The sequence below is a fragment of the Gracilinanus agilis genome, chromosome 3, assembly GCF_016433145.1.
Source record: "Gracilinanus agilis isolate LMUSP501 chromosome 3, AgileGrace, whole genome shotgun sequence".
In the NCBI taxonomy this organism is placed as follows: Eukaryota; Metazoa; Chordata; class Mammalia; order Didelphimorphia; family Didelphidae; genus Gracilinanus; species Gracilinanus agilis.
In genome coordinates this window covers 46,117,738-46,141,513 of record NC_058132.1, presented here as the reverse complement: position 1 = coordinate 46,141,513, position 23,776 = coordinate 46,117,738, and the positions used below count along the sequence as shown (strand labels likewise).

General features: G+C 45.1%; 1 protein-coding gene across 2 annotated transcripts in view; it reads left to right on the top strand.

Moving 5' to 3' along the window:
* EXOSC10 (exosome component 10) overlaps window positions 1-22,547 on the top strand; it is a 34,601-nt gene extending 12,054 nt beyond the window's left edge. Inside the window, exons 10-25 of one of the 2 annotated variants that reach the window (XM_044671271.1) lie at window positions 3,315-3,505; window positions 5,441-5,597; window positions 5,759-5,907; window positions 6,123-6,173; window positions 6,641-6,752; window positions 9,147-9,197; window positions 9,398-9,476; window positions 9,648-9,757; window positions 17,149-17,244; window positions 18,188-18,262; window positions 18,713-18,797; window positions 19,029-19,102; window positions 19,797-19,965; window positions 20,519-20,580; window positions 21,130-21,206; window positions 21,724-22,547. In XM_044671271.1, coding sequence (XP_044527206.1) covers window positions 3,315-3,505; window positions 5,441-5,597; window positions 5,759-5,907; window positions 6,123-6,173; window positions 6,641-6,752; window positions 9,147-9,197; window positions 9,398-9,476; window positions 9,648-9,757; window positions 17,149-17,244; window positions 18,188-18,262; window positions 18,713-18,797; window positions 19,029-19,102; window positions 19,797-19,965; window positions 20,519-20,580; window positions 21,130-21,206; window positions 21,724-21,754 — 1,569 coding nt within the window. In that variant the 3' untranslated portion in view covers window positions 21,755-22,547. The remainder of the gene's footprint in view (window positions 1-3,314; window positions 3,506-5,440; window positions 5,598-5,758; window positions 5,908-6,122; window positions 6,174-6,640; window positions 6,753-9,146; window positions 9,198-9,397; window positions 9,477-9,647; window positions 9,758-17,148; window positions 17,245-18,187; window positions 18,263-18,712; window positions 18,798-19,028; window positions 19,103-19,796; window positions 19,966-20,518; window positions 20,581-21,129; window positions 21,207-21,723) is intronic. The other variant, XM_044671272.1, reaches the window with a different exon arrangement.
* The last annotated feature ends 1,229 nt before the right edge of the window (window positions 22,548-23,776 follow it).

Genomic DNA, 23,776 nt, shown 5'->3' with positions numbered 1-23,776 from the left:
CCTGAGACAAAAGCCCATCTTTTTAATATCAGTTTTCTTCTAATGTTCTATGGCTACACATCATGGAACATGAGAGCCTCTGAGGAGTCAGACCTGAAAATCAAACAGAGGTCAATGGAGAGGTTGTGTGGTAGGTAGGGGCAGGCCAGGACCCGTGAGCAATGTCAGAGAACCTCAGTGAAGGATAACATCAAGAAAGTGGATAAAAAGATAGACTAATCCCATAGCCAGGTGGATGGACCAAATGCTCTGCTGGTATCCTGTGATACCAGTGGAGAGAGAATAGGAAAGAAGGTTTCTTAGACACAGGGTGGTCTCCCTACGGCAGACATTTTTGATGGCTTAGACAGGAGTTGCACAAGATGGACAGGTATGCATGAGTTGCAATAACTTTTGTGAAGAGGACATCCACACTGATAGACTCACAAGACTATATGAGTGTCCAGGTTTTATTAAAGAGATAGTGTATAAACTTCTAGAAAAGTAAGTGGTGATCACAAAGAACCCTACATAGCCTCAGCAAGAACAATTCATACCAGACAATTCTTTTTTTGATGGTTACTATAACATTTCATCAGGGAAATGCCATAAACATAGTTTGCCCAAATTTTAGTAAAGCATTTGATAAAGTCTCATGTTCTTGTGGAAATCTTGAAGAGACGTGGATTAGATGGTAGTATGAGTATTATAATTTGCAAATGGCAAAGAATTGGAATCTGAGGGGGTGCCCTTGGGGCACTGGAGAACGACTGAATGAGTTAAATGTTTCAGAGAATCCTGGGAAGACTTATATTAATTGATACAGAGTGAAGCGAGCAAAATCAGAAGAACATTTCATATAATTGCAATATTGTAAGGACAATTTTGAAAGACTTCCGAGTTCTATGATCAATGTAATGACCAGCCAGGATTCCAGAAGACTAATCATGAGACATGGTTGTGGATATTTTAGAGTTATTCTTTTCTTCTGTATTTGCACCTTAAGCATCTTCATCACTGTTACAGTAAAGTTATGGTAGAACTTTTTTTCTTATTTTTCAATCTTCTTGCTTCTTGACTTTGGACTTTATATCAGCTCTCTGGGCTCTGCAAACTTCTGGAAGGAATGTCTCGACTGAACATGGGTCAACTGCAACTGCTTTGTATTGATTCCATGATCTCAGAAACAGCTTAGCCTAGACACCTGTAAGCTTTCAGTGTACCAAAAGTGTGGTCGATAAGCCACCCAGAAGATTGAGATTAGTCTTATATGTAGGAGAACCAGGAGAGATTAGTGTCAGAAAGTCCTAGAGAAGCGAGAAGTCAACAGTGTCAAATGCATCAGATGAGTCAGGAAGGATGAGGACAAAGAAAGACTCAGATTTGTCATCAAAAAAAGGTAGTAACTTTGGAAAGAGCGGTTGCATTTGTGAATCTGAAGCCAGATCACAAAGGGGAACGACAGGAGAAGTGAAGACAAGTGTAGATGGGGTTTTCCAAGTCTGATTGTGAAAAGGAGGAGACATTAGTACGACATATAATTTGAAGGAATGGTAGCATCTAGTGAAGGTTTCTCAGGGTTGGGCATGAGCATGTTTGAAGGCTCTATATAAGTGAAAGATTAGAGAGATGGTGTAATAGAGGTTGCACTCTGTTGAAGAAGATGGAAGAGGTGGGGTGAAGGGCACAGAGCTCACACACTGGCTGACAGAATGAAGACTCAAGAGAATCTTGCCACATGACAACATTGAATTGAAAGGAGTAAGACAGAATTTAATAGGGACGGACATACAAGTATTAGATACTTAGGCTCAAAAATTCTTCACAGATACAAGGCAGAAGAGACATGATTCAATAATCGTTTATCTGGAAAACTGAAGGATTTGGTGTTCAGCAAACTCCAAATGGCAGTGTGCCAACAGTTACTGTGATTTGGGGCTGTTGTTGAAAGACACAGCTTTCAAGAAGATAGGGGGATGCTAGTCTCCTGTCCTCTTCTTTGCTCTAGGCAAAATTTGGAGTGATATGTTCATTCTGAGTTCTGTATCTTAGGAACAATATCGATAAGTTAGAGAACACGGAGAAGACAACAGTGGGGATAGTGAAGGAGTATAAGGCCATGCCATATGTGTCCAGCTCACTGCCCAAACCAGATTAGTATAATTGAGAAATAGTTTAACAAAAGAAATACGATACAATACAACAGAGATAATGCTAATTTGTCATTTTCTGAACCTGAAGTGATCCAGTTTTGTTTGATGGCAATGGGTTAAGAAGAATGGGGGGAAGAGGGGCAGTGCAAGAAACTGGGTAGCTCAGTGGATTGAGAGCCAGGCTTAGAGACGGGAGGTCCTAGGTTCAAAGCTGGCCTCAGACACTTCCCAGCTGTGTGACCCTGGGCAAGTCACTTAACCCCCATTGCTTAGCCCTCACCACTCTTTTGCCTTGGAGCCAATACACAGTATTGACTCCAAGATGGAAGGTGAGGGTTTAAAAAAAAAAAAAAAGAAGAAGAAGAATTGGGGATATTTAGACTGGAAAAGAGAAGACTAGTGAGAGAGAGGTTGGGGAGAGTGATGATACCTGTCTTCAGGCATTTGAAGGGCTGGCTGTCAGTAATAAATACTGCTTTAAAGTTCACATAACACTTTGTATATAATACATCATTTGGTGAATTATATATATACAACAGCTGTTAAATTGGGTAGCAAATATTATCATCATCTACATTTTACAGATGAGGAAACTGAAACTCAGCAGAATTTAGTGTCTTGTCCATAGTTGCACATCTAAGAAGCATCCCAAGCAAGATTTAAATCCAGGTCTTTCTCACCTCGAGTCTAGCACTCCCTCCCCTCCACCATTCTGTCCCATGGAAGGAGGATTAGGGAGGACCCAAAAGTAGTTCTAGGCTAGCTCTAGCAATAGGGCAGAATTGGAGAGAGAAATTCAAGATCAGTGTAATTTAAAAACCTTTCTAGAATATAAAACTTTTATGGATGGCCATCCAGAAGTGTTCTGCATTGCCGTGGGAGTGGTGGGTCCCTTTTTCCTGAAGGGGTTGGAGGCACACTGGTTAGACTTGTTATAGAAATAATGGAGGAATAGCTAGATTGGCTCATTGCTCAAGTCCCCTTCGGTTCTGCAGTGCCGTTATTTCTTCAGATTTCTCAGCCATGGTTGTAAATGGGAATGCTGTGCCGTTTCTCGTGTTGTTAGGTTACTCTTCAAACTGGACCCACGGCCTTGTCTACATTCATATTTTCAATGTGGAGCTCAGTCTCTGGGCAGAATTAGCTTTGGGTGTTCTTCATGGTTTGGGTTTTGCTTTCCAGGTCTTCCATGGTGCTGATATGGACATCGAATGGCTGCAGAAAGACTTTGGGCTGTATGTGGTGAACATGTTTGATACCCACCAAGCAGCTCGCATCCTTAACCTTGGCAGACACTCACTGGATCACTTACTGAAACTCTATTGCAATGTGGAATCAAACAAGCAGTATCAATTGGCTGACTGGAGGATAAGGTATGTTTCTTGCAGGCGGCTCTATTGGCTGCAATTTGGGTACCAGTTCAGGTACTCATCTTTGAAGGACTGGGTTTGTTTCTCTGTTTGTACTTTATTTTACATACAAGGTAGCTGTTCTCTGCTGGTTCTCTAAGGGTTGTTATTAGCATAAAAGCAGCAAGGAATTTAAGAGGGATAATGTGCATTTGTATGGGCTGGATTTGTTTCTGTGGATAAAAGGAGAGAATGGGGAGGACATAATTTTTAGTAACTGCTTAAAGGAGACTTGTAGTGACCATATTCATCTACGCAATTCTCTTAATCTTTTTAAGCTCACATTTTTATGATACCGATGTATCATGTGCATGTTTGATAGCAAAATGTGGTAGCTTTTAGCTTTTTATTTGATATTTAGTAAAAGCATAATACTGTGATGTAGCATTCAGACTTCCTGGAAGCTCTGTGTTCCTGTTCTCCAACACCTGGCCAAAGCACTACAGCCCACCCCTCACTTGAAAGCGCCACTAAACAAAGTTTCTCCTTGCAGTTGGGGAGTAACCTAACTCACTAAAATGGTAGTCAAGTCAACCTAAGTTAGTAAAGTAACAAAAGTCACAGCTCACCTAACCCTGTGACTTAATGGCTTATAGAGCACTCTTTGTAGTACATCCCTGAGAAGTAGCTTGTACAATGGTTGTTCCTTTTTTTTCAGTGGGGAAACTGATCCTCAGAGAAGCTGAGGCATTTTCCTAAAGGCCCCCAGCTCATAAGTCAGGGCCCCCTGCCTCTAAGCCCTGCTCTCTGGGCACTGTGGTACCCCCTCGAATCCTGTTAGCACCCTCCAGAGAGGGTAGTGAAATCTCGTGTCAGAGAGGGCACAAGCCAAAGTCTTCCTTAAGCCTGGAGGAGCTGCGTGCTACAGTGGCCAGAGCCCTTACCAAGGCGCAGAGTAGACCAGGTTTAACCTCTCAATCTCATCAGTAAGATGAAAGTAAGATTCCTCCTGGAACTGATCATAATGTTGTCTTGAGGGTCAAAAGAGATCATCAGAGGAGCATAGATTGAGGACTGAAAAGGACATTTCAAGTCTTCTAGTCCAACCCTCACATATTCCAGATGATGAAGCTGAAGCTTAGAGAAATTCAGTGACTTTATGGAATCTCAGGAAAATGGAGCCTCCCAAGATCCTGCTGCCCAAAAATCCCTTCTGCCGCACCTTCCACAAGTGTCCATCCATCCTGAGCTTGGGGACCTTCAGGGAGGGGGCACCTTGCAGTTGCCCTAATAATGAGCAGATTTTTCAAGCCTTAGGTGGTCTCTCTGAATTCCCATTCATTGTTCCTAATTATGTTCCTGGGGACCAAGTAGGCCAAAGCTAATCTCTCATTCATGTGGTAACCCTTCAGTTAGATGATGACTTCATCTCCGTGCTTAGAATCCACCTTTTCTTTGACTGACTGTCAAATGGGAGGAACTGAAAATCTTTTGGCTATTTGCGTGTCCTCTGGACCCTCTCCAGTTTATCAAAGTTGTCCTTAAAACATAGTGCTCCGAGCTAACATGACTAGAAGTATCTTTGCCCAGGGCCCGTCCAGGAATGGGGACAGAACCTTGGTTTAAATCAGGGTCCCCTCTGTCCACATCCAACACTCCTTCCATGCTGTTCCCTCTGTGTGTGCATTATAGATGGGATGGGGAGGAAAAAAGCAGTTTGCACTTCTTTTAAGATTCTGGTCACCGTACTATCACTAGGAGACACCCTTTCACCCAGCTGCTAATCTGTGAATTATAACACAAAGGTACTGAAGTGAATAATGGAATTTTTGTGTTGGTTCAAGTTTTGTGCTTTAGGACCTGATGAGTATTCATTCAACAAATGTTTATTACATGTGTAATAGTTAAGATAGTTGTCACTAGAAGAAATCACCAAAACTGCCCATGTTGCTTCTGTAGACCTTTACCTGAGGAAATGTTTAACTACGCACGCCATGATACTCATTACCTCCTCTACATTTATGATAAGATGCGCTCAGATCTGTGGGACCGAGCAAATGGGCAGCCAGCTCAGTTGCAGGTTGTGTGGCAGCGGAGCAAGGACATTTGCCTCAAGGTATGGCCTTGCCAGAGTCTGAACCCAAGCCTTGGGGGGAGCTCCCTAGTCATTTGTTCCTTAGGGGTGGTCTGTCCATTTCTCTGACTCTTACTCTTTCAGGAGCCCACAGTACGTTTACTTAACCAAAATTCTACTCTTGCACTCTTAACCCTTTGCAGAGGTTCATCAAACCGATATTCCTGGAAGATTCTTACCTGGAGCTGTATAGAAAGCAGAAGAAGCACCTCAACACCCAGCAGCTCACAGCCTTTCAGTTGCTTTATTCTTGGAGGGATAGAACAGCCCGGAGGGAGGATGAGAGTTATGGGTGAGATAGTGCTTGAACACAAATTATTTTAATCATTTGCAACAAGCCCTCACAAGCCTGCTAACAAAAGAAAGATGGATTTGCTGCCCTGATCTGTAACCAAGTCTTTCCTGCTGGGTTACTGCATTGTTCGTTTCATGACATTTGTTCATTTTCATGGGCAGAATCTTAGGCTTCCCCCAATCTTTCTCAGCCTGTTGTGTTCTTTGTTGCAGCTATGTCCTACCCAATCACATGATGCTGAAGATAGCTGAAGAGCTGCCCAAGTAAGTCTGCTAGCAGGATGGGAACATTGGGGTCCCGCAGTCTTCAAAATCCCATTTTCCTGGTGATTGGTCAGGACCATTCTACTCAGAGACCATTATTAAATAATCTGTGGCTAGGAATGAGTGCTGAAGGTACCACAAGGACAGCAAAGAAGGCCTTGCTCTCAAGGATCTTACAATCTAAAGAGAAGGAAAGATATGCCTGGGGCAGGGTGGGAAGAATAAGGAAAAATCATTGAGGAGCTAGTCCTTGGCTTGGACCTTCAAGGAAAGACTCAGATTTTCCTCTACTGACCTTGAGTGAATGTTTCCTTGGTCTCCCTAAATTAACGGTGATTAACAGTCTGCTAATAACCCCTGGGGCCTTTAACAAAGTCGTTAGACCTGACCTTGAGTCCATCTTCTCATCTGAACATGTTTCCATGCTGTGCCTTTTAGAAGGTAAACTGAGTGTTGTTTGCTTGAAGGGAACCTCAGGGCATTATTGCTTGCTGCAACCCCGTACCTCCTCTCGTGCGGCAGCAAATAAACGAAATGCACCTTCTCATCCAGCAGGCCCGAGAGATGCCTCTGCTCAAGGTAGGATGATGTTCTGCTTAAAGACACTAAAGGCCAGGAAGCCTACTTGACCTTCTAGAACCTTATTACCTGGTACCCAAAGAGGCACCAGGCAGGTCTGTGACTGGGGCTAGATGCCACTTAGTGCTTTGCTTTTCAGGCTTAACCACACCTGTGCTTTTTGTACTAAGCTCTCAAGTTCTTCCCTCTCACTTTGCACCTTTGACTTAAAAATCTTTGACAGTCTAGTAGCTAGTAATGGCAGTGACTAAGACAGGTTGTTTCTTTGTCTTTTTTTTTTTAAACCCTTACCTTCTGTCTTGGAGTCAATAATGTGTATTGCCAGAAGAGAGGTAAGGGCTAGGCAATGGGCATCAAGTGACTTGCCCAGGGTCACAGCTAGGAAGTGTCTGAGGCCAGATTTGAACCTAGGACCTCCCATCTCTAGGCCTGGCTCTCAATCCACTGAGCCACCCAGCTGCCCCTTTTTTCTTTGTCTTTAACCAGCTTTTTGTGCTGTGGATAGTTTGGGCAGTCTGGTAAAGCCTACAGAACTCTTCTCAGAATCATGTTTTGGGTTTTTTTTTTAAACCCTTACTTTCTATCTTAGAATCAGTACTAAGTAGTGGTTCCAAAGTCAAAGATTGGTAAAGGCTAGGCAATGGGGGTTAAGTGACTTGTCCGGGGTCACACCAGCTAGGAAGTGTCTGAGGCCAGATTTAAACCCAGGTTCTCCCAACTCTAGGCCTGCACCCTGTCTACTGTGCTATCTAGCTGTCCCAGAATATATGTTTTTAGAAACATCAAATAAAATGGATGCGAATACAAAGGAAACAAATTATTTTGAAATGAAAGCTATTTTTTTTTCCTATTCAAGTACCTGGGCCTGTTGGTGGCAGAGTACAGAATAAATCACAGTTGGGAAAACCTGTCAGGAATCCATTTCTGTGGTTCATACATGAGAGAGAAAGTGACTGAACCTGAGATCCTGCTATATGGATTTGAAAGGGTGCAAAAAGCATTGGAAAGGAAAAAATCATCAGGCCTGGGTCCACTCATGGGTAGCAAAGGAGAGGGAAGAGGGAAAGACCATTTCAAGGGTTTAAGCCTGTGCTGACAGGAGAATTCATAGCTCAGGAGGAGGGAGTTATGGGGAGGATGAGTTAAATGTTAGACATTCTGCATTAGAGCTGAAGACAGGATTCAGGGGGAGGGGGTATGGGATCTCAGCAGCACCTTCAACCTGGGGCTGCCCAGCACCCTTTCCACCACAATCTGTAGTCTCTATTCTGTGGGGAAGATGCTGTGGATGCCTGTACATTTATGTAACACGTATACATATGTCTAGCACAAGCATAAATGCACCTAACGTGAAATCAGGCTGTCCGGCCTCCTGAGTTTTCTTGAATGTGTTTGCCTTTTACATGTGATAAATATGTTGAGCTCAAGTTCGGATACAATTAAAATCCAACCAAAAGTGAGCCCTTCTGTGCTTCCTAGCACCCTCCTGGTGCCAGTATGCTATTACAGGACTCTTAGAAACTACATGTTGTTATTAAGGTGGCTCTGGGTGCAAAGAAGAAAACTCTCTTTAGACAAGAGGAAATAAATCAGTCCATCCTCACCTTGGGAAGTGTCTTCACTTCAGTGTGTCTGGCCAAATAAAAAGCAAGAATTGGGGAAGGTAGGAGAGGGTAAGAGGCGATCTTTTTTAAAGCTGGTGCTGGGGGAGTCAGTAAGCACTGGGGACACAGAACCAGTTCCTGTCCTTAAGGAGCTCACATAATGGGAGAGACAACATTCATGTACACAGGGGTAGGAGGCAGGATACAGAAAGAGTAGACGGGAGGTAAACTGAGAAGAGAACATGTCCATGGCTTGGGGGCAGGGAAAGACTTCCTGCAGAAAGGCGCTTTGGACAGACAGGCAGAATGTCTTTGAAAATTCCATGTTGAATTTTGATACACCTAAAAGGAGAAGCATGCTGTACATAAGAGAACCACAGTTTTATGTACAGTCCTTGTTTTCTGTTCTGCTTTGTATGGGGAAGTGCTTGTTTTGCTTGTTAAGCTTAGAATTTTTAAAAAGAATTTTTTAAATAATGTTTGAGTAGAATCTTGAAAGCAGCTAAGGATTCTAAGAGGCAGGGAATAGGAAGAAGAGTATTCCAGGCAGGGGGTACAGCTAGTGCAAAGGTGTGAAGACAGGAGATGGAGCATCTTCAGCAACTACAAGTAGGCCAGAATGACTGGGCCATAGAGCACACATGCAGAAGGAGGAACATCTAGTAAGCCTAGAAAGAGAGGAGGGGACCAACATAGAGGGTGGTGGAGAGAGCCTGAAGGCAAAGATATATTTGGTCAAATTGCTCTTTCTTGACTTTATTCAACTTTTTCTTTTTTTCTGTATTCCTAGTCTGAAGTTGCATCTGGAGTGAAGAAGAACAGACCCCAGCCTGCTCCTGAGGTATAGTGCTGTACTTCATGGGGTGGGTTTCCTTTGGCCAGAGAGATGAGAACTACCAGAAGTAATTGCCCTCTGTTGGGGTGCACTAATGCTAAAGCCTTTTACTTCTGGGAAAAGCTTCAGGAGTATTTCAGATTTGTTTACAGCAGCTTCTGTTTGATCTCCTTTTTTTTTTTTTTTTTTTTTTTTTTTAAACGCAGAGAATAGAAAATGCCTTATTTGGCCCTCATGATTATTCCCGGGCTCCTCCAGATGATTATCTAAATGTTGCAGCAACAGGTAAGCCTCTGATTTACACAAGACACTCTTGCGGTCTAATTTTTGCTTGTAGTTCAGATTTCGATCCTTTTAAGAAACTTAGAGGAAACATCAGGAAAATTTCTGAACATGGAATCTTTCAGGCATGGACTGCTCAGGCTTAAAAACCTTTGATTGCTTCCATTTCTGTAGGACCTGCGCCACTTCAGAAGAGGGCAGCCCTCTTCTCTGACAAAAATGAAAATGAAACCATGTCAGATGTTGGCTGCCTTATTGCGACTGCTGTCATCACATTATTCAGTGTAAGTAACAGCATCCTTTGTTGTAGATTTCATTCCATTTAATTTATATTATCAAAGAAATCCACTGTTTGGGCCACTGAAATTCCAAATGTCAGACAGGGGGAGGAAGGAAGGAAAGGAATATTTAAATGCTTACTATGTTTGCCTCAGTTTCCTCAACTGCAAAATGGGGATAACAGCATCTATTTCAAAAGGTTGTGCTCTCAGGGTTGTTATGAAGATCAAATAAGATAATATTTATAAAAAGGACTTAGCATAGTCCCTGGCACATAGTAGGGACTATTTAAAAGCTTACACTCTTTCCTATACCTCACAGTATAATAGTATTCTATTACATTCACAAACTATTCCTCATATTATTAAACTCAGAATTTGTTTCCACCTTTTTACTATCACAGAGAATATTAGTACTTGTGGTCCTTAGAACCTTTTTCCAGTATTACCCCACTATGGATCAAAGCATATGAACAGTTTAGTTGTTTTTCTGGTATAATTAAGAAATCATTGTAATCCAAGTCTTTTCTTCCTGATCAAGCTGTTTGTTTTATTTGAGCAAAAGCTTTAAAATCAATCTTTTTCCTTTATAAGCCTCTATCATGGTTGGTTACAGATTCATTTGTTGGCCACAAATGAAAGAAATTTTCCTTCTCCAGTTTTTTAGTGTTGTATCCTTCATATGAAAGTCTGAGAAATAGTTATATTCACTGAAGTGGCCATTCAGAAGCCTTCACAGATCCATCCAATCCAGTTTTTCCAACAACCTTTTCAAGTTTATACTTCCTTGTTTTATCTCTCTGTTGGATTTGTCTGGCTCTTACAAAGGACTTTTAAAATTGCCTGTAATTGATGTCTTACTACCTAGATCTTAATTATTTTTTCCTTAAGTACCTGGATCATATGCCATTTGGTAGTTGAATATTGATATTTTTTTCATGCCTTTAAATCATATAGTTGTCCTACTTGTCTCTCTTAATGCTGTTTTTGACTGCGCTTTCTGTTTTTTCAGTGCAGCTAAAGTATTTTATTCCAGGCCCTTCACTTTGAATTTGCCTGAATTCTTAGATTTAGATATCTTTTCAATAAGCACTGAATTGTTGAGAGCTGGTTTTTCCCTCCCTGAATTTTTCCATCTTACTGCCTTCTTCCTTATGTGCAGGTGGAAAATTTGCCACACCTGAGCTACATTCCCAGCATCCTTTTAAGTATGTTCTCATTTGAGTACAGAGGTTTGGGAGATAAATCTGGCTGAGACCCACATTTTTGTTGGTGAATTCAGGCCATTAACATTCAAAATGATCCTTGTTTGCTTTTCCCTCCGTTAGATCTTGTACACTGTTTAAAAACCCCAGTACAGGGTACAATACTGCCTGTTCTGTTTTAAAAACCTAATATTACTTTCTCCATACAGCCACCCTTCCTCTTATTAGCACTGAATAAAAAAAACTTTCCTTGTAACAATTTAATCTTACCCAGAATACACACACACTTATTCCTCATATTGTAGAATTCAACTTTATTGGTATAAATATTTTTAACCCTTTCTTTTATAAATAAGATAATCTGTAGTTCAGGAACTACTCTTCTCCCATTTTCTATGTATTTATAATAATTCTCTGCTTTGGGCCCTGATCTCCTAAATATTTCACTTTTCTCTAATCCCTTTACTTCATTTCTCCTGATAACCTAATTTTCTCTGTTCCCTTTTCAAGGGATTCTTTTTTCCAAATTCTTTTTTCAGTTACCTTTATACTAGACATGACTTTAAAAGCATACTGGCCTTAGCTCTGATGCCATATGGTCTGGCTTCTATATTATAGATGGGGAAATTGAGGATAAGTGGCTTATCTGAGATTAATTACATAGGCAGAGGTAGTGTCAGAAGCAGGATTTGAGTTCCAGTCCCAAAACCATTGCACTTCCCTGATGTCCTGCTTATCTCCAACAGCATTAATTCTTTATTTCTTTTCAATCCTTGACTACCTGGTGTTTGTTTGTTTTTAATCCTTATCTGATGTCTTAGAATCAATATTAAGTATTGGTTCCAAAGCAGAAGAATAGGAAGGGCTAGGCCTTTGGGGTTAAGTGACTTGCCCAGGGTCTCACAGCTAGAAAGTATCTGAGGGCAGATTTGAACTCAGGTTCTCCCAATTCTAGGCCTGATGCTCTATCTACTGAGCTACTTCACTGCCTCTACCTGGTATAATTTTCATGTGCTTGGTCAGTTTATAATTCAAAAGCCCTTTATGGTGCTAGATTTCTCATTAGGAGATAAATCAGTTTTCTGAGTTTATTGAAGCAGTCACCAAGCATTTATTCAATTTTTCCTATGTGCTAAGCATTCTGCTAAGCACTAAAGATACAAAGGAAGGACAAAAATCTTGTCCTCAACGAGTCCCCTTTTCAATGAGGGAGAGATAGCATGTAAATCAGGGAACAAAGGGGAGAAATTGGGTTTGGGGGAGACTGAGAAAAGCCTCCTGCCAAAAGAGGGATTCAGGGAAGGAGGTCAGGGGGAGCCACAGGGAGAGGCACGTGGGCAAAGCATCCTGGACAATAGGGGAAAACCAGTGCATGGAGAGTGAGGATGGAGTATCCTGAGGGTGGAACACCCCGTGAGCCAGTGCTGCTGGACTAGAGAATGCAGGCAAGAGTAAGGCGTCTGGAAACGAAGGCAGGGGCCGGGGCACAGAGGGCTCAGCCCGTGAAGCAGGACTTTATATTTGCTCCTGGAGGTGACGGGGAGCTGTTGGAGAACTCGCAGCACAAGGGGCAGGCACAGACAGGCCTCCGCTTTAGAAACGTCTCCGTGGCGTCTTATGGGGGGAGGATCCTAGAGAAGGCAGGCAGGGAGGCCGGTTCTGGGAGGCTATTGCTGAGGACGTGCCTGACACATAGTAGACACTTGACGTTCGTTGTTAAAATTGTATCGCCTTCTCGTCCCCTTTCAGTTAAGAAGTTTATAAGTAGCTAGTGTGAGGCAACAGTAAGAAGTAAGATGGCGGAACCAGCCTACAAGTTCTTACCAGCTTCCCAGAAACCAGGAGAGCCTAAAGGTTCCCGGGAGGGCCCTGCGGTCCTGCTCTGTCAGCCTACAGCAGCCTTCAGACAGCAGCACAGTTAGCTGACTAGCCCCTGAGGTATCGCTGATCACTTGGAGATAATGTGGATATTTAATGAACTTACCTTCTGTCTCTCGCCAAAACCCTATAAAAATGAGACCTTCCTCCGAGCCCCCCAGGACTCCTCAATCCCCTACAAGTCCCTGCTGCCCCAGTGCCCTCAGCTCTGATCCGTGGGTACAGCAGTGGCTCTCTGCCCCATCCTGCCTTCCTCCTTCCATCACCCCATCCCATTTACCTCTTCTGCTCTGTGCCCGTTTTTAAAAACCCTTACCCTCATTCTTACATCACTTCCAAGGCAGAAGAGCAGTAAGGACTAGGCAATCAGGGTTAAGTGACTTGCCCAGGGTCACATACCTAGGAAGTATCTGAGGCCAAATTTGAATTTTTTATTTAAATAACAAGTTTCCACATAAGTTTTCCAAAGTGATATGATCCAAATTGCCTCCTTTCCTCCCCACTCCAGGAGCTGGCAAGTAATTCAGTCTGGCTAATATATATATTATCACTCAAAACATATTTCTATATTATTCATTTTTGTAAGTGAATAATCCTATAAAACAAAAACCCTAAAACATATACCCAAATAAACAAGTGATAGGCCATCTGCTTCTATCTGCATTCTTATTCCAACAATTCTTTCTCTGGAAGTGGGTAGCATTCTTTGTCATGTCCCTCAGAACTGTCCTGGATCATTGTTTTGCTATTAGTCGTTCCACCATATTGATGTTACTGTGTACAATGTTCTCCTGGTTCTGCTTAGTTCACTTTGCATCAGTTCATCATGCATTTCCAGCTCTTTCTGAAATCATCCTGTTCATCATTCCTTAGAGCACAACACTATTCCATCACCACCATATGCCACAATTTGTTCAGCCATTCCCCAGCTGAGAAACATCCCTTTAGTTTCCAATTCTTTGCCACCACAGAGAGCAATTATAAATATTTTTATAGAAACAGGTCCTTTCCCACTTTTTTTTATCTCTTTGGGATATAGACCTAGCAATGGTATTGCTAGGTCAAAGGGCAGGCATTCTTTTATAGTCCTTGGGGCATAATTCCAAATTGCCCTCCAGGATGGTTGGATCAGTTCACAACTCCACCAGCAATGCAATAGTGTCTGAATTTTGTGAGGCCATATTTGAACCCAAGACCTCCCATCTCCAGGGCTGGAGCTCTATCCACGGAACCACCTAGCTGCCCCTTCTCTGTTTTTTTAAGTGTAATTGAAGTAGTATTCCCCATTTGCTATTGTGGTCTCTCATGGGGAGTATTCAAAGAACCTGAGTGCCTGTCCCCCACTTACTCCAGAGGGACCCCCTTGTGGTTCCATTCCTTTAAGTCACAATTCCATAAATTAATTAACAGTTCACTAGCTGATTGGCCAACTATTGCAGAAACCAGAACCAGAGGCAATAAGACCTAGTCTAGGTTGATGGCTGTATGAAAGAAAAGAAGGGCCCTTATATGAGATGTTCCAAAGGTGGAAAGGACAAGAAGACAGTGGCCTGGCTCTGTGAACTGAGTGAGAATTTGGGGTTGGGAATCACAGCAAGCTTGAGAACCTGGATGACTGGAGGAATGGTGGTGCAGACCCTGGACAATAATCCAGAAGTTTCATAGGGGGCAGCATTTTAGGGGGAAAAGGTAATAGAAGAGTTTAAGATGTCAAAAAGGAATTTGGAGATGCTAGACTAGCTCTGTAGAAGACTAGGCCTGAGATAATGAGATAATGGGAGTCATCTACATAGAGCTGATAATTGACTCCATGGGGCTGATAAGATCACCAGGCATGATAGTGTAGAACAAAAAGAGAATTGGGCACCAGGCCGAACCTTGGGAGACACCCACAGTCCGCAGTTGAAGAACAGTCTGTCTGTCTTTGTTTACTTATTGGGTATATTTCATTGATGTTCTTTTTTTTTTTGCTCTCATATTTACCAGTGAATTCTCCTCCTCTCACCCCCTAGCCCTCCACAGAACTTTCTTACAAGTCAAAACAGATCAATACAGGGACCATCTCTGAAAATTCTCTATATCTACCCCTTGGCTACTGAGTGACAAGAGGATTGCTTCCCCATTGGTCATAACACTGATCAGAACTGCAGAACTTTTCAGTATTGTTTCTGTTTATTAATGGGATTATTGTGTAGATTGTTCTCCTGGGATAGTTCTAAAAATAGCCTTCCTTTATTCCCACTCAAGAGAACCATTTGTCCAGGAAAACTAGCCACATCTGTCAGCTGGGTCTGACTGCACCATGAGGCATTCCATATCCAGAGGCCCCTACCTCTGCAGAGAAGGAAGGGAGGTACACTTTGTTATCTCTTCTCTAAAGCCAGGCAGTTACGGAAGTGTTGAGTTGTTTTCCATTTCCATTGTTGTCATTGTGTATATAGTCTTCCATATTCTGATTACCTCACTTTGTATCAGTTCATGTAAGTCTCCCCATGCTTCTCTGAAGTCTTCACATTCCTTATTTTCTAAAGTTTTAACATTATGTTACATTCATAAATTATAGCTCATTTGGTCATTTCTTCAGTTGATGGGCATCGACTTTGTTTCTAGTCTCTTGCAAGGAAAAAAAAAACCAGTGCTGTGTATTGTTTGCTCTTTGTGGGATCTTTGAGGAGTAGCATGGTGTCGTGGATAGAGAGCTGACCCTGGAGCCAGGAAGATCTGGGTTTTGAACCAATCTCAGACCCTGGACAGGCACTTGGCCTCAGTGCCCAGAGCTGCTCTCTGAGTAGGTGCCACCCTGCATGGTAGAAGGAGTTCTTTTATTCCAGGAGTTCCCAGTGCCAATGAAATCACAGATGCAGTTCCTGCCCTTGTGGTACCTTTCTTTGACCTCTTTGCAGTATATGCATAGGTGATCACTAGATCAAAGATAAGAATAATAGCTTGTATTTATGGAGCTATTATTTATCCTCCCCCAAAATAAGTGTGGCTTTTTTAATCACTTTCTCAATATATTTCCAAATTCATTTTCAGAATGGTTAGACTGAAGCACAGCCCCACCAATGGTTATTGCTCTTTCTACAGCCCCTCCAGCTTTATAGCTTCCTTTTGTCATCCTAGCCAGTTTGCTGGGTATGTGGTGGAAACTTCAAGTTGTTTTAATTTGTGTTTCTCCACGTATTAGGAATTTGGATTGTCTTTCATGACATTTCCTCTTTTGAGAACTTCAAATCCTTTGATTGTTTAGCCTTTGGGGAATGGCTCTTGGTTTTAGATGTGTGTTCGTTCCCTCTGTACCTTGGTTATCACATTCTTATCATGAATGCAACCTTGTTTTTTCCCTTTAAAGTTATAATTTGATATCTCTGTTTTTCAAAATTTAGAAGTGCTCTGGCAGCTGCCTTTCTACCATTATTTTGTTTTCCTTTTATGGCGCCATTTTCTAAGACCTTTCCAGCTGCTTATACCATCTAGAGTCATGCACTCTTCAGTGAATTGGTTAAATAGAATTGTTTGATTCTGGAATCATTATAAATGATCTCACTGGGCCACTGAAAGTTGTGAACTGCTGTCCCTTCAGTCAAGAAGCAATCACTTGTCTTGGGTATGAAGGAAGCCTCACCAACATCCCAGGAGTCTCCAGATCTGGGTTGTCATCCTTTTCTCTCAGGATCCTGAGATGCTTTCTCTCTTCTTTAAATGGCATTTTATATTTATCATGTTGGGAGATTTCTTTCTTAAACTCTCACTTTCTCTCTTAGTAACAACTCTAAGACAGATGGGCAAGGGCTAGGCAAATAGGGTTAAGTGACTTGCCCAGCTAGAAAGTACCTCAGTTTACTTATTTGTAAAATAGGGTGCTACTAGTATCCACTTCCCAGAGTTGTTGTGAAAAGTGCTTTGCAAACCTGGCAGCACTGTGTCGATGCAAACTATTGTCATTATCAGCATGGCTGTGAAACATGTTGCTACTTGTAAGAGTCATTCAGTTCATTCATCCTTCATTCAACAAACATTTACTGAATATCTGCCTTGAGCCAGGCTGGCAGATAAGTAAGAGATGCCCTTAAGGAGAGGGAAGAAGGATTTTGTTTGTTGGTTTCTGCTTTATTTCAGAATTTGCCACGCTTTTGCCATCCTAAAGTCCTTCCCTAAAGTTTTTGTTGTTATTTTTATGATTTGACCCTGTAGTCAAGTGTTACGTGATAGCTGATAGCCCAGTAGCACTGTGGCAGTGACACTGGGACCTGTTTTTCTTCCTCTGAGGCTTCTGTTCACTCTCTCGCTCCCTCTCTTTCTTGATGCCCCCAGGAGCCTAGTGCTGGTGAAGAGAATGAAGGGAGGCTGACCGTGGCCCAGAAGAAGGCCCAGAGCATCATGGAGTCCTTTGAAAATCCATTCAGGATGGTGAGTGGCAGCTGTGCTGCCTCTGCTGACCATGTGCTATAGCTGGGGCTCCTTTGAATATGGGGATGTACAACCAGTGTAGAAAAAACGTATTAGCCAAGACACAAAAAGAAAAAAACAAGTCTCCAAGCCAAAAAGAAAGAGGTTTATGGAGAGAGGGCCAGTCTCACAACAAAACTGGGCTCTGGTTAGGCACCAAAGGCCTTGAGCCTTGTGAGCAGCCTCCTTATATAGCCCAAACTTGTGCTAAAGATACAATACTCCTCAGGGATATTTAAACTTACTTCTTACCCAATAATCAAGTAATCCAGTAATCAGATAAAATCAGCAAAAACCCAGATTATAGGAGAACTGAAGAAAAATCAGATACTACATGGGTGTGAAGGGGGCAGCTGAGTAGCTCAGTGGACTGAGAGTCAGGCCTAAAGACGGCAGGTCCTAGGTTCAAATCCGGCCTCAGATACTTCCTAGCTGTGTGACCCTGGGCAAGTCACTTAACCCCCATTGCCTAGCCCTTACTGCTCTTCTGCCTTGGAACCAATGCACAGTATTGATTCCAGGATGGAAGGTGAGGGTTAAAAAAAAAATACACGAGTGTGAAGAAAAACTTCAAATAATTAATGCAACATGGGCATGGATAAGTGTCAGAAAAACTTCAGATAATTCTGCATGCTCTGTGATCTTTTTTTTAGAAATGATTATTTTTCAGAAATAATTTAGTACTTAAAATTAAATACTTATTCAATTCCAAAATGCCTGAATTGCAAAAAATACTTCAGAAAGAATCATATATTTACTAATGATGTCTCGTCGGGGGGAGGAGTACAGGGATTTCACGTTCACACAAGTGGGTAGCTTCACTGGGGGTGCCCTAAAATAGAACCAGCCACGGTGTGGGCCTTGCCTAATCTGGTATTTAATGGAACATTCTTGGTTTTCCCAGTATCTGCCCTCAGAAGAGAACCACGCTTATGTCTCACAGTCAGCAAAGTTTGACCCAATGTCGAAAATCTATGAAGTAAGTTTTCCTGCCAAATTTTATATGGTCCCAATTCCTGTGGACAGTTTGTGTTCTGGATCCTTTGGGTCTGATTTCTTTTTGGAGGTCCCATTGTCCGAATGCTGCCTTGCAGTAATCACGTTAGATTAAGCCTCTTAATAATAATGCCTTACATTTGTAGAGCCCTTAATACTTTTTAAAGCACTTTATCTTGTTTGATCCTCACTGGGGAATGGATAGGGACGAGGGGTCTTCCCCAGATCTGTCCCATCAGTCTGCAGGAGGCTATGGAGTCAATAGTGTTTGGTTTGTTTTTAGGTTTCCCAGCTCCCTGTGGAGCATGCTTTTCCCAAATCTGAATCCTACCTTGTGTTCTATCTGTGTAGCTCAGACGAGCTGTGGCCTCTCTTTGGTGTACTCAAATACAAGGCATTTTCAAATGCTGGTTCCTTTGCTTTTCAATTCTAGATCAGCAATCGTTGGAAGCTGGCAAGCCAGGTACAGATCAAAAAAGAAGCCCAGGAAACGCTCAGAAAAAAAGCCGAGCAGACAGGTAACCCCCAGTCATCCCGGGGAATCCCTTGTTGAGCCCTCTTTCACAAGAGGGAGCACCAGCATTGTGGCCCCCTTGTTTGGATGAGCTTGCCCAGGAGCCCTCAGACTGTTAAGGGACAGAGCAAGAAATGGATGTTGGATCTCCCTTGGTTCAGAGCCCCGGAGAGGATGTGGTGTGGCCCGCTCTGTGCATCTTCCAGGAGAATACCTTTAACTGCTTGTCTTACAGCTGCCCGGGAACAGGCCAAGGAAGAATATAAAGCAGCCTCCCAGCAGGTCATCTCAGTCCGGCAGCAGGCTGTGGTAAGCCTCCACTTTTGGTGTTGCTCCTTTTAAGAGCATAAACATGATCTGGAAAATATTAGGGCTTGGGTGATAAACGGGGAGTGAAATGCTGTTTTCCACCTTCAGCTTGCCTTTTCACTTGGTCAGGGCAGCTTGTTTGGATTCTTTTTTTTTTATTTTATTTTTTTAAACCCTTTACTTCTGTGTATTGGCTCCTAGGTGGAAGAGTGGTAAGGGTGGGCAATGGGGGTCAAGTGACTTGCCCAGGGTCACACAGCTAGGAAATGTCTGAGGCCGGATTTGAACCCAGAACCTCCTGCTCTAGGCCTGGCTCTCAATCCACTGAGCTACCCAGCTGCCCCACCTTGTTTGGATTCTTCATGTTCAAAGGACACAGAAGCAGGCATTGAAACCTTCTTCCATCTAGTATTCTAGCCAACCAGTATTCCTTTCTCCCCGATCCCATGTCTTTTTCGGTGGTTTGTTCTGCCTTCTTTCAAGTGGCCTGGGTGCCACTTCTTCCAGAAAGATTATTGAGGTTTGGCAGGACCCCATCTTTTCAGGTCACCCAAGTCACTTATTCTTTTCCCATCAATTATTCTTCGTTTGGCTCACAGTTAGCACCTGGATCTATAACATGTTGGCAAAGGGGGGGAAAAGGTTTCTTTTCTGCACTGATAACTTTTTTCCATGGACTTATGAAATTATGCAGCTAGAAAATGCTACTAAGAAGAGGGAAAGGATGGGGAGTGAGCCAGGGACCCCGGAGCCAAAACAAGAGAAGAAAAGGCTCAAAGCATCCCAGCCCCCCCAAGAGCAGGAGCCGCCTAAGGAGTTCACCCCCTATGACTACAGCAAGTCGGACTTCAAAGCCTTTTCTGGTAAGGACTGACTTCCCCCAGGGAGTGCCTGAGCCCAGGCAGGCCAGAACTCCAGACGGACGAGAGGGACGAGAGGGACGAGAGGGACGAGAGGGCCGCGGCTCAGGCTCAGAGAAAGCCCTGCTTGTGTTCAGCGTGTTGTCATGGTCAGGAAGTCTTAGAATAATATAGCAAAACGCAAATGTGTAAGAGGCGACTGGGCGAGCCTGGGCCCGGCCAGCGTCCCCGTCATCCCAGTTGTCCACGCGCTAACCTGGAACGCGCAGGTCCTACGGGCCCCCCTGACAAGGAGGCTCCCCGATTTTGATTCAGGACGTGGCGCCAAGTCCCCCTTCGGGCACTGAGATTTGGAGCCACACAGGAGACCCCTGACTTGTGACAGTCGTCCGTCCTCAGCGGGCAGGGCCGGGCCGGGCCGGGCAGGCAGGCAGGCTAAGGGGCGAGCTCAGGCCCATCCCTCTAGGAGTCGGCGTGGCCATCCTCGTCCTGTCCGGTGGGGAGAGCAGTTAGGCCAAGGGTGACCTTCCTCTCCTCTCCTCTCCTCCTCTTTCAGGAAACAGCAAGCCCAAGCCATCCGCTCAGTTTGATCCAAATAAGCAGGACCCGCCTGGCAAGGTAAGGAGCCCCGGGGGGGGGGGGTCGTCGGTGTTCAGGGGCCCCCCGCCTGCCACGGGGCTCGCCAGCCACCCCAGGACTAAGAGAGGCGTTAAAGCTGACTCGTATCCGAAAGGGGGTGTTCTGTATCATGCTGCTGTGGCAAGACTCGGCTCAGAGGAGGCCTGCCCTGCCCCCCAGCATCTCCCGGGAGCAGAAGAAAGCGCCGGCAGGGCGTTGGGCGGTTTCATACTTGCTACAAGGAGGGGGGGTCGAGTCTAGTTATAATTACTTTTTAGTCCCCACCTTCTGTCTTAGAGGCAACCCTAAGTATTGGCTCCAAGGCAGAAGAGCAGTAAGGACTAGGCAGTGGGGGTTAAATGACTTGCCCAGGGTCACCCAGCTAGGAAGGATAAGATGCCAGATTTGAACCCAGAACCTCCTGTCTCCACACCTGGCTCTCTATCCGCTGAGCCACCTGACTGCCCCCACTGGAATGACTTTGCCATTTGAACCCAAATACAACGTGAAGTTGTGTGGAGTTACTCAGGGACACTCTTCTCTTTTCAGAAATGTGCTACTGTGGGCAAACCGAAGCAGCCGGCAGGGAACAGGAGCAAATCTTTCGTGACTGGAAAATCAGAGAGGTACGTTGGGTGACAAGGGATGCCCAGGAAAAGGCCAGGCCCGCCCGGAGGGTGGGGGCCTCTGGGCTGTGCCCGAGACAGGAGTGTTAGCAGAGCTCCCCAAGGCTGTGCCCAGGCCAGGCCCCGGCCCCCAGCGACGCCTGGGCCGGGATCCCGACAGGTGAGGAGCTTGCCCAGGGCTGCCTCCATCTCCGGGTCACCAGGCCGCGGGGCTCTCGGGCACCTCCTGGGGCTTTGAGAGGCTCCACGCTGCGGCTGGCAGCTTGCGCTGTGCGTGAGTGCGTAGGGTAGAGGCTCGGCCTGGCCCCTCGGGTCCGAGGGGAGAGAACTATCCAGGTCTCTGGCCGCCTCTTAGCCTGGGCCCAAGCTGAGCCCCGCCTCAGGAACACCGGAGGCATTTCCTCCTCTCAGTCTGGGAGCCGCAGGTGGAGCCTTTTCATGGGCACAAAACCAAGAGTACCCACCAAGCCCCAAAGAGAAAAAGTCCACTTTTTTCTGTTTCCAAATTTCTCTGCAGAGGCTTCAGGTACAGCTGGCCCAAGAGATAGTGTTTGTGGCCCAGAGAAGAGAAGAGGAGCGCCTGGGAGAGGCCCAGGGAGAGAGCTGCCCGCAGGGCACGGAGGGCCTGTTCTGTCTGGACCCCTTGTTGAAATATTAAACAAAGAATTCTTACTGGAAGGAAGCCCGTCTTCTCCTTTCATTGTCAGCAGAGACTTCCGGAAACTCTCTGGCGTGGACGTAGTGGGGGTTGGCCAGACCCCCATCCCCACAGCACGCTTTGCTGCCTGGGAGGAGGGGGGGCCTCGCCGAGCCACGGCCGGGCTCTGGCGTTGGTGCCCGTGAAGCCCCTCCTCTGTCCGCGCCCCTGGGCAGCCATCGAGGCTCGGGAGACCCACCTGTGGCGGCCCCCTCGCGCTCCGGGCCTGCCTCGGCACACAGCGCTTCTCACCCTGATCCAGAAGACCCAGCACGGGGCCTCTTAGGAGGGGACGAGGGGCCCTGTGGTGGTCCTGCCTGGGCCACCTGCCACGGGAGGGCGCCTGCGGGCTTCGGGCCCCGCTTCTGCCCACTCGGCGGCCCTCACCTCGCAGGAGTTTCCTGAACTGTTGGCTTCCCGGGCACTCTGCCGGCTTTTCTGTCAGACCTGTACTTGTAAGGCGTGCTTTTGTACCCGTTTTTCTAAGAGGAAAGATGGGCCGCGACCCGGGCCCTGCTCTCACCCAGCTCCCGCCGCCCCGGAACCTCTTGTACCTGACTGTCAGAAGCGCTGGCCGCAGTGCTTGGACTGGTAGCGGAACCACATTGGTTCCATCATTTAATAAAACGCTTTTTCAAAACGTACCTTCTGGAGTTTGGGGATTGCGATCACCTTCAGTCTTAGAACCTTATTTTCTTGTCTTTAAAGGCAAGAGCAGGTAGATAATGCCTGTTTGGAAGGGGGGACATTAAAAGGGGAGGAATAGGGGGCCAGCTGGGTAGCTCAGTGGAGTGAGAGTCAGGCCTAGAGACGGGAGGTCCTGGGTTCAAGTCTGGCCTCAGACACTTCCCAACTGTGTGACCCTGGGCAAGTCACTTGACCCCCATTGCCCACCCTTACCACTCTTCCACCTATGAGACAATACACCGAAGTACAAGGGTTTAAAAAAAAGGGGGGAGGAAAAAAGTCCCCCCCAGGAAGGAGCCTTCCAGAAACCAGCGGCATGAGCTCTGCCAGCCCAGGCTCCCCACAAGCTCCCCACAAGCTCCGAGGGGTTTGGTGTATGTCAGGTAATTAGCATTTAATATTCTGTAATTAACATGCTTAATGTAATTCGGTTTCTGAGAAGTTATTTGACATTTTCATAAAGGCAGAAAGCATATTCACACCCAGAGAGCAAAGCCCAGTTTATCAAAAAATGATATGCCAGTCTCTCTTCGGTGTTGAATATGTATGGATGTTTTTGCCTCTTCCAGAATACTGGTGGTAAAATTAGAAACGCTCATTTAGGGGACTTGAGCATCATTTCAATTCAGAAGCAAAACAGCATTTTCCTCTTATTACTGTCACATCCCCAGCAGTGTGCTAAGCTCTCTCCAATCTAAACCGGTGGAGGTGGGAGGAGGGAAAAGTGGGCTGAATTTATCTTCCAATTAGGTTCCGTTGAAGTTGGGTTGCCATGATTATGTGTTTGAAGAAGATAAGAGGGCGAGAGCTCCCAGCGAGCCCCCAGATCTGTGGAGATCGTTCAGGCAGCCCAAGGCTCAGGCCGTGATACAATCTAGGCTTTTCCTGGTGCAACAAAGTAACTGGGCTCCCAACAATGTAGCTGGCTCCGGTTCTATTTCGAAGGCAGCCGGGGACTTGTCAGTTTATCCAAGTCCAGACAGACGGGAGCGGGTACTGGGGGGAAGCCGATCCGGGACAGAAGGGGCCGGGGTGGGCTGGCAGCCTGAAAGAGCCCTCCACTTCCTAACCTCAGCCCACCACCCTGGAAAATGACAAGCCCACGAGACACCGACGCCGAAGCCCCTTCCCTAGTTCCGGGGACATAGCTTCCGCCCCCTCCCCCCCCCCCCCCCCCGCAAGCGGC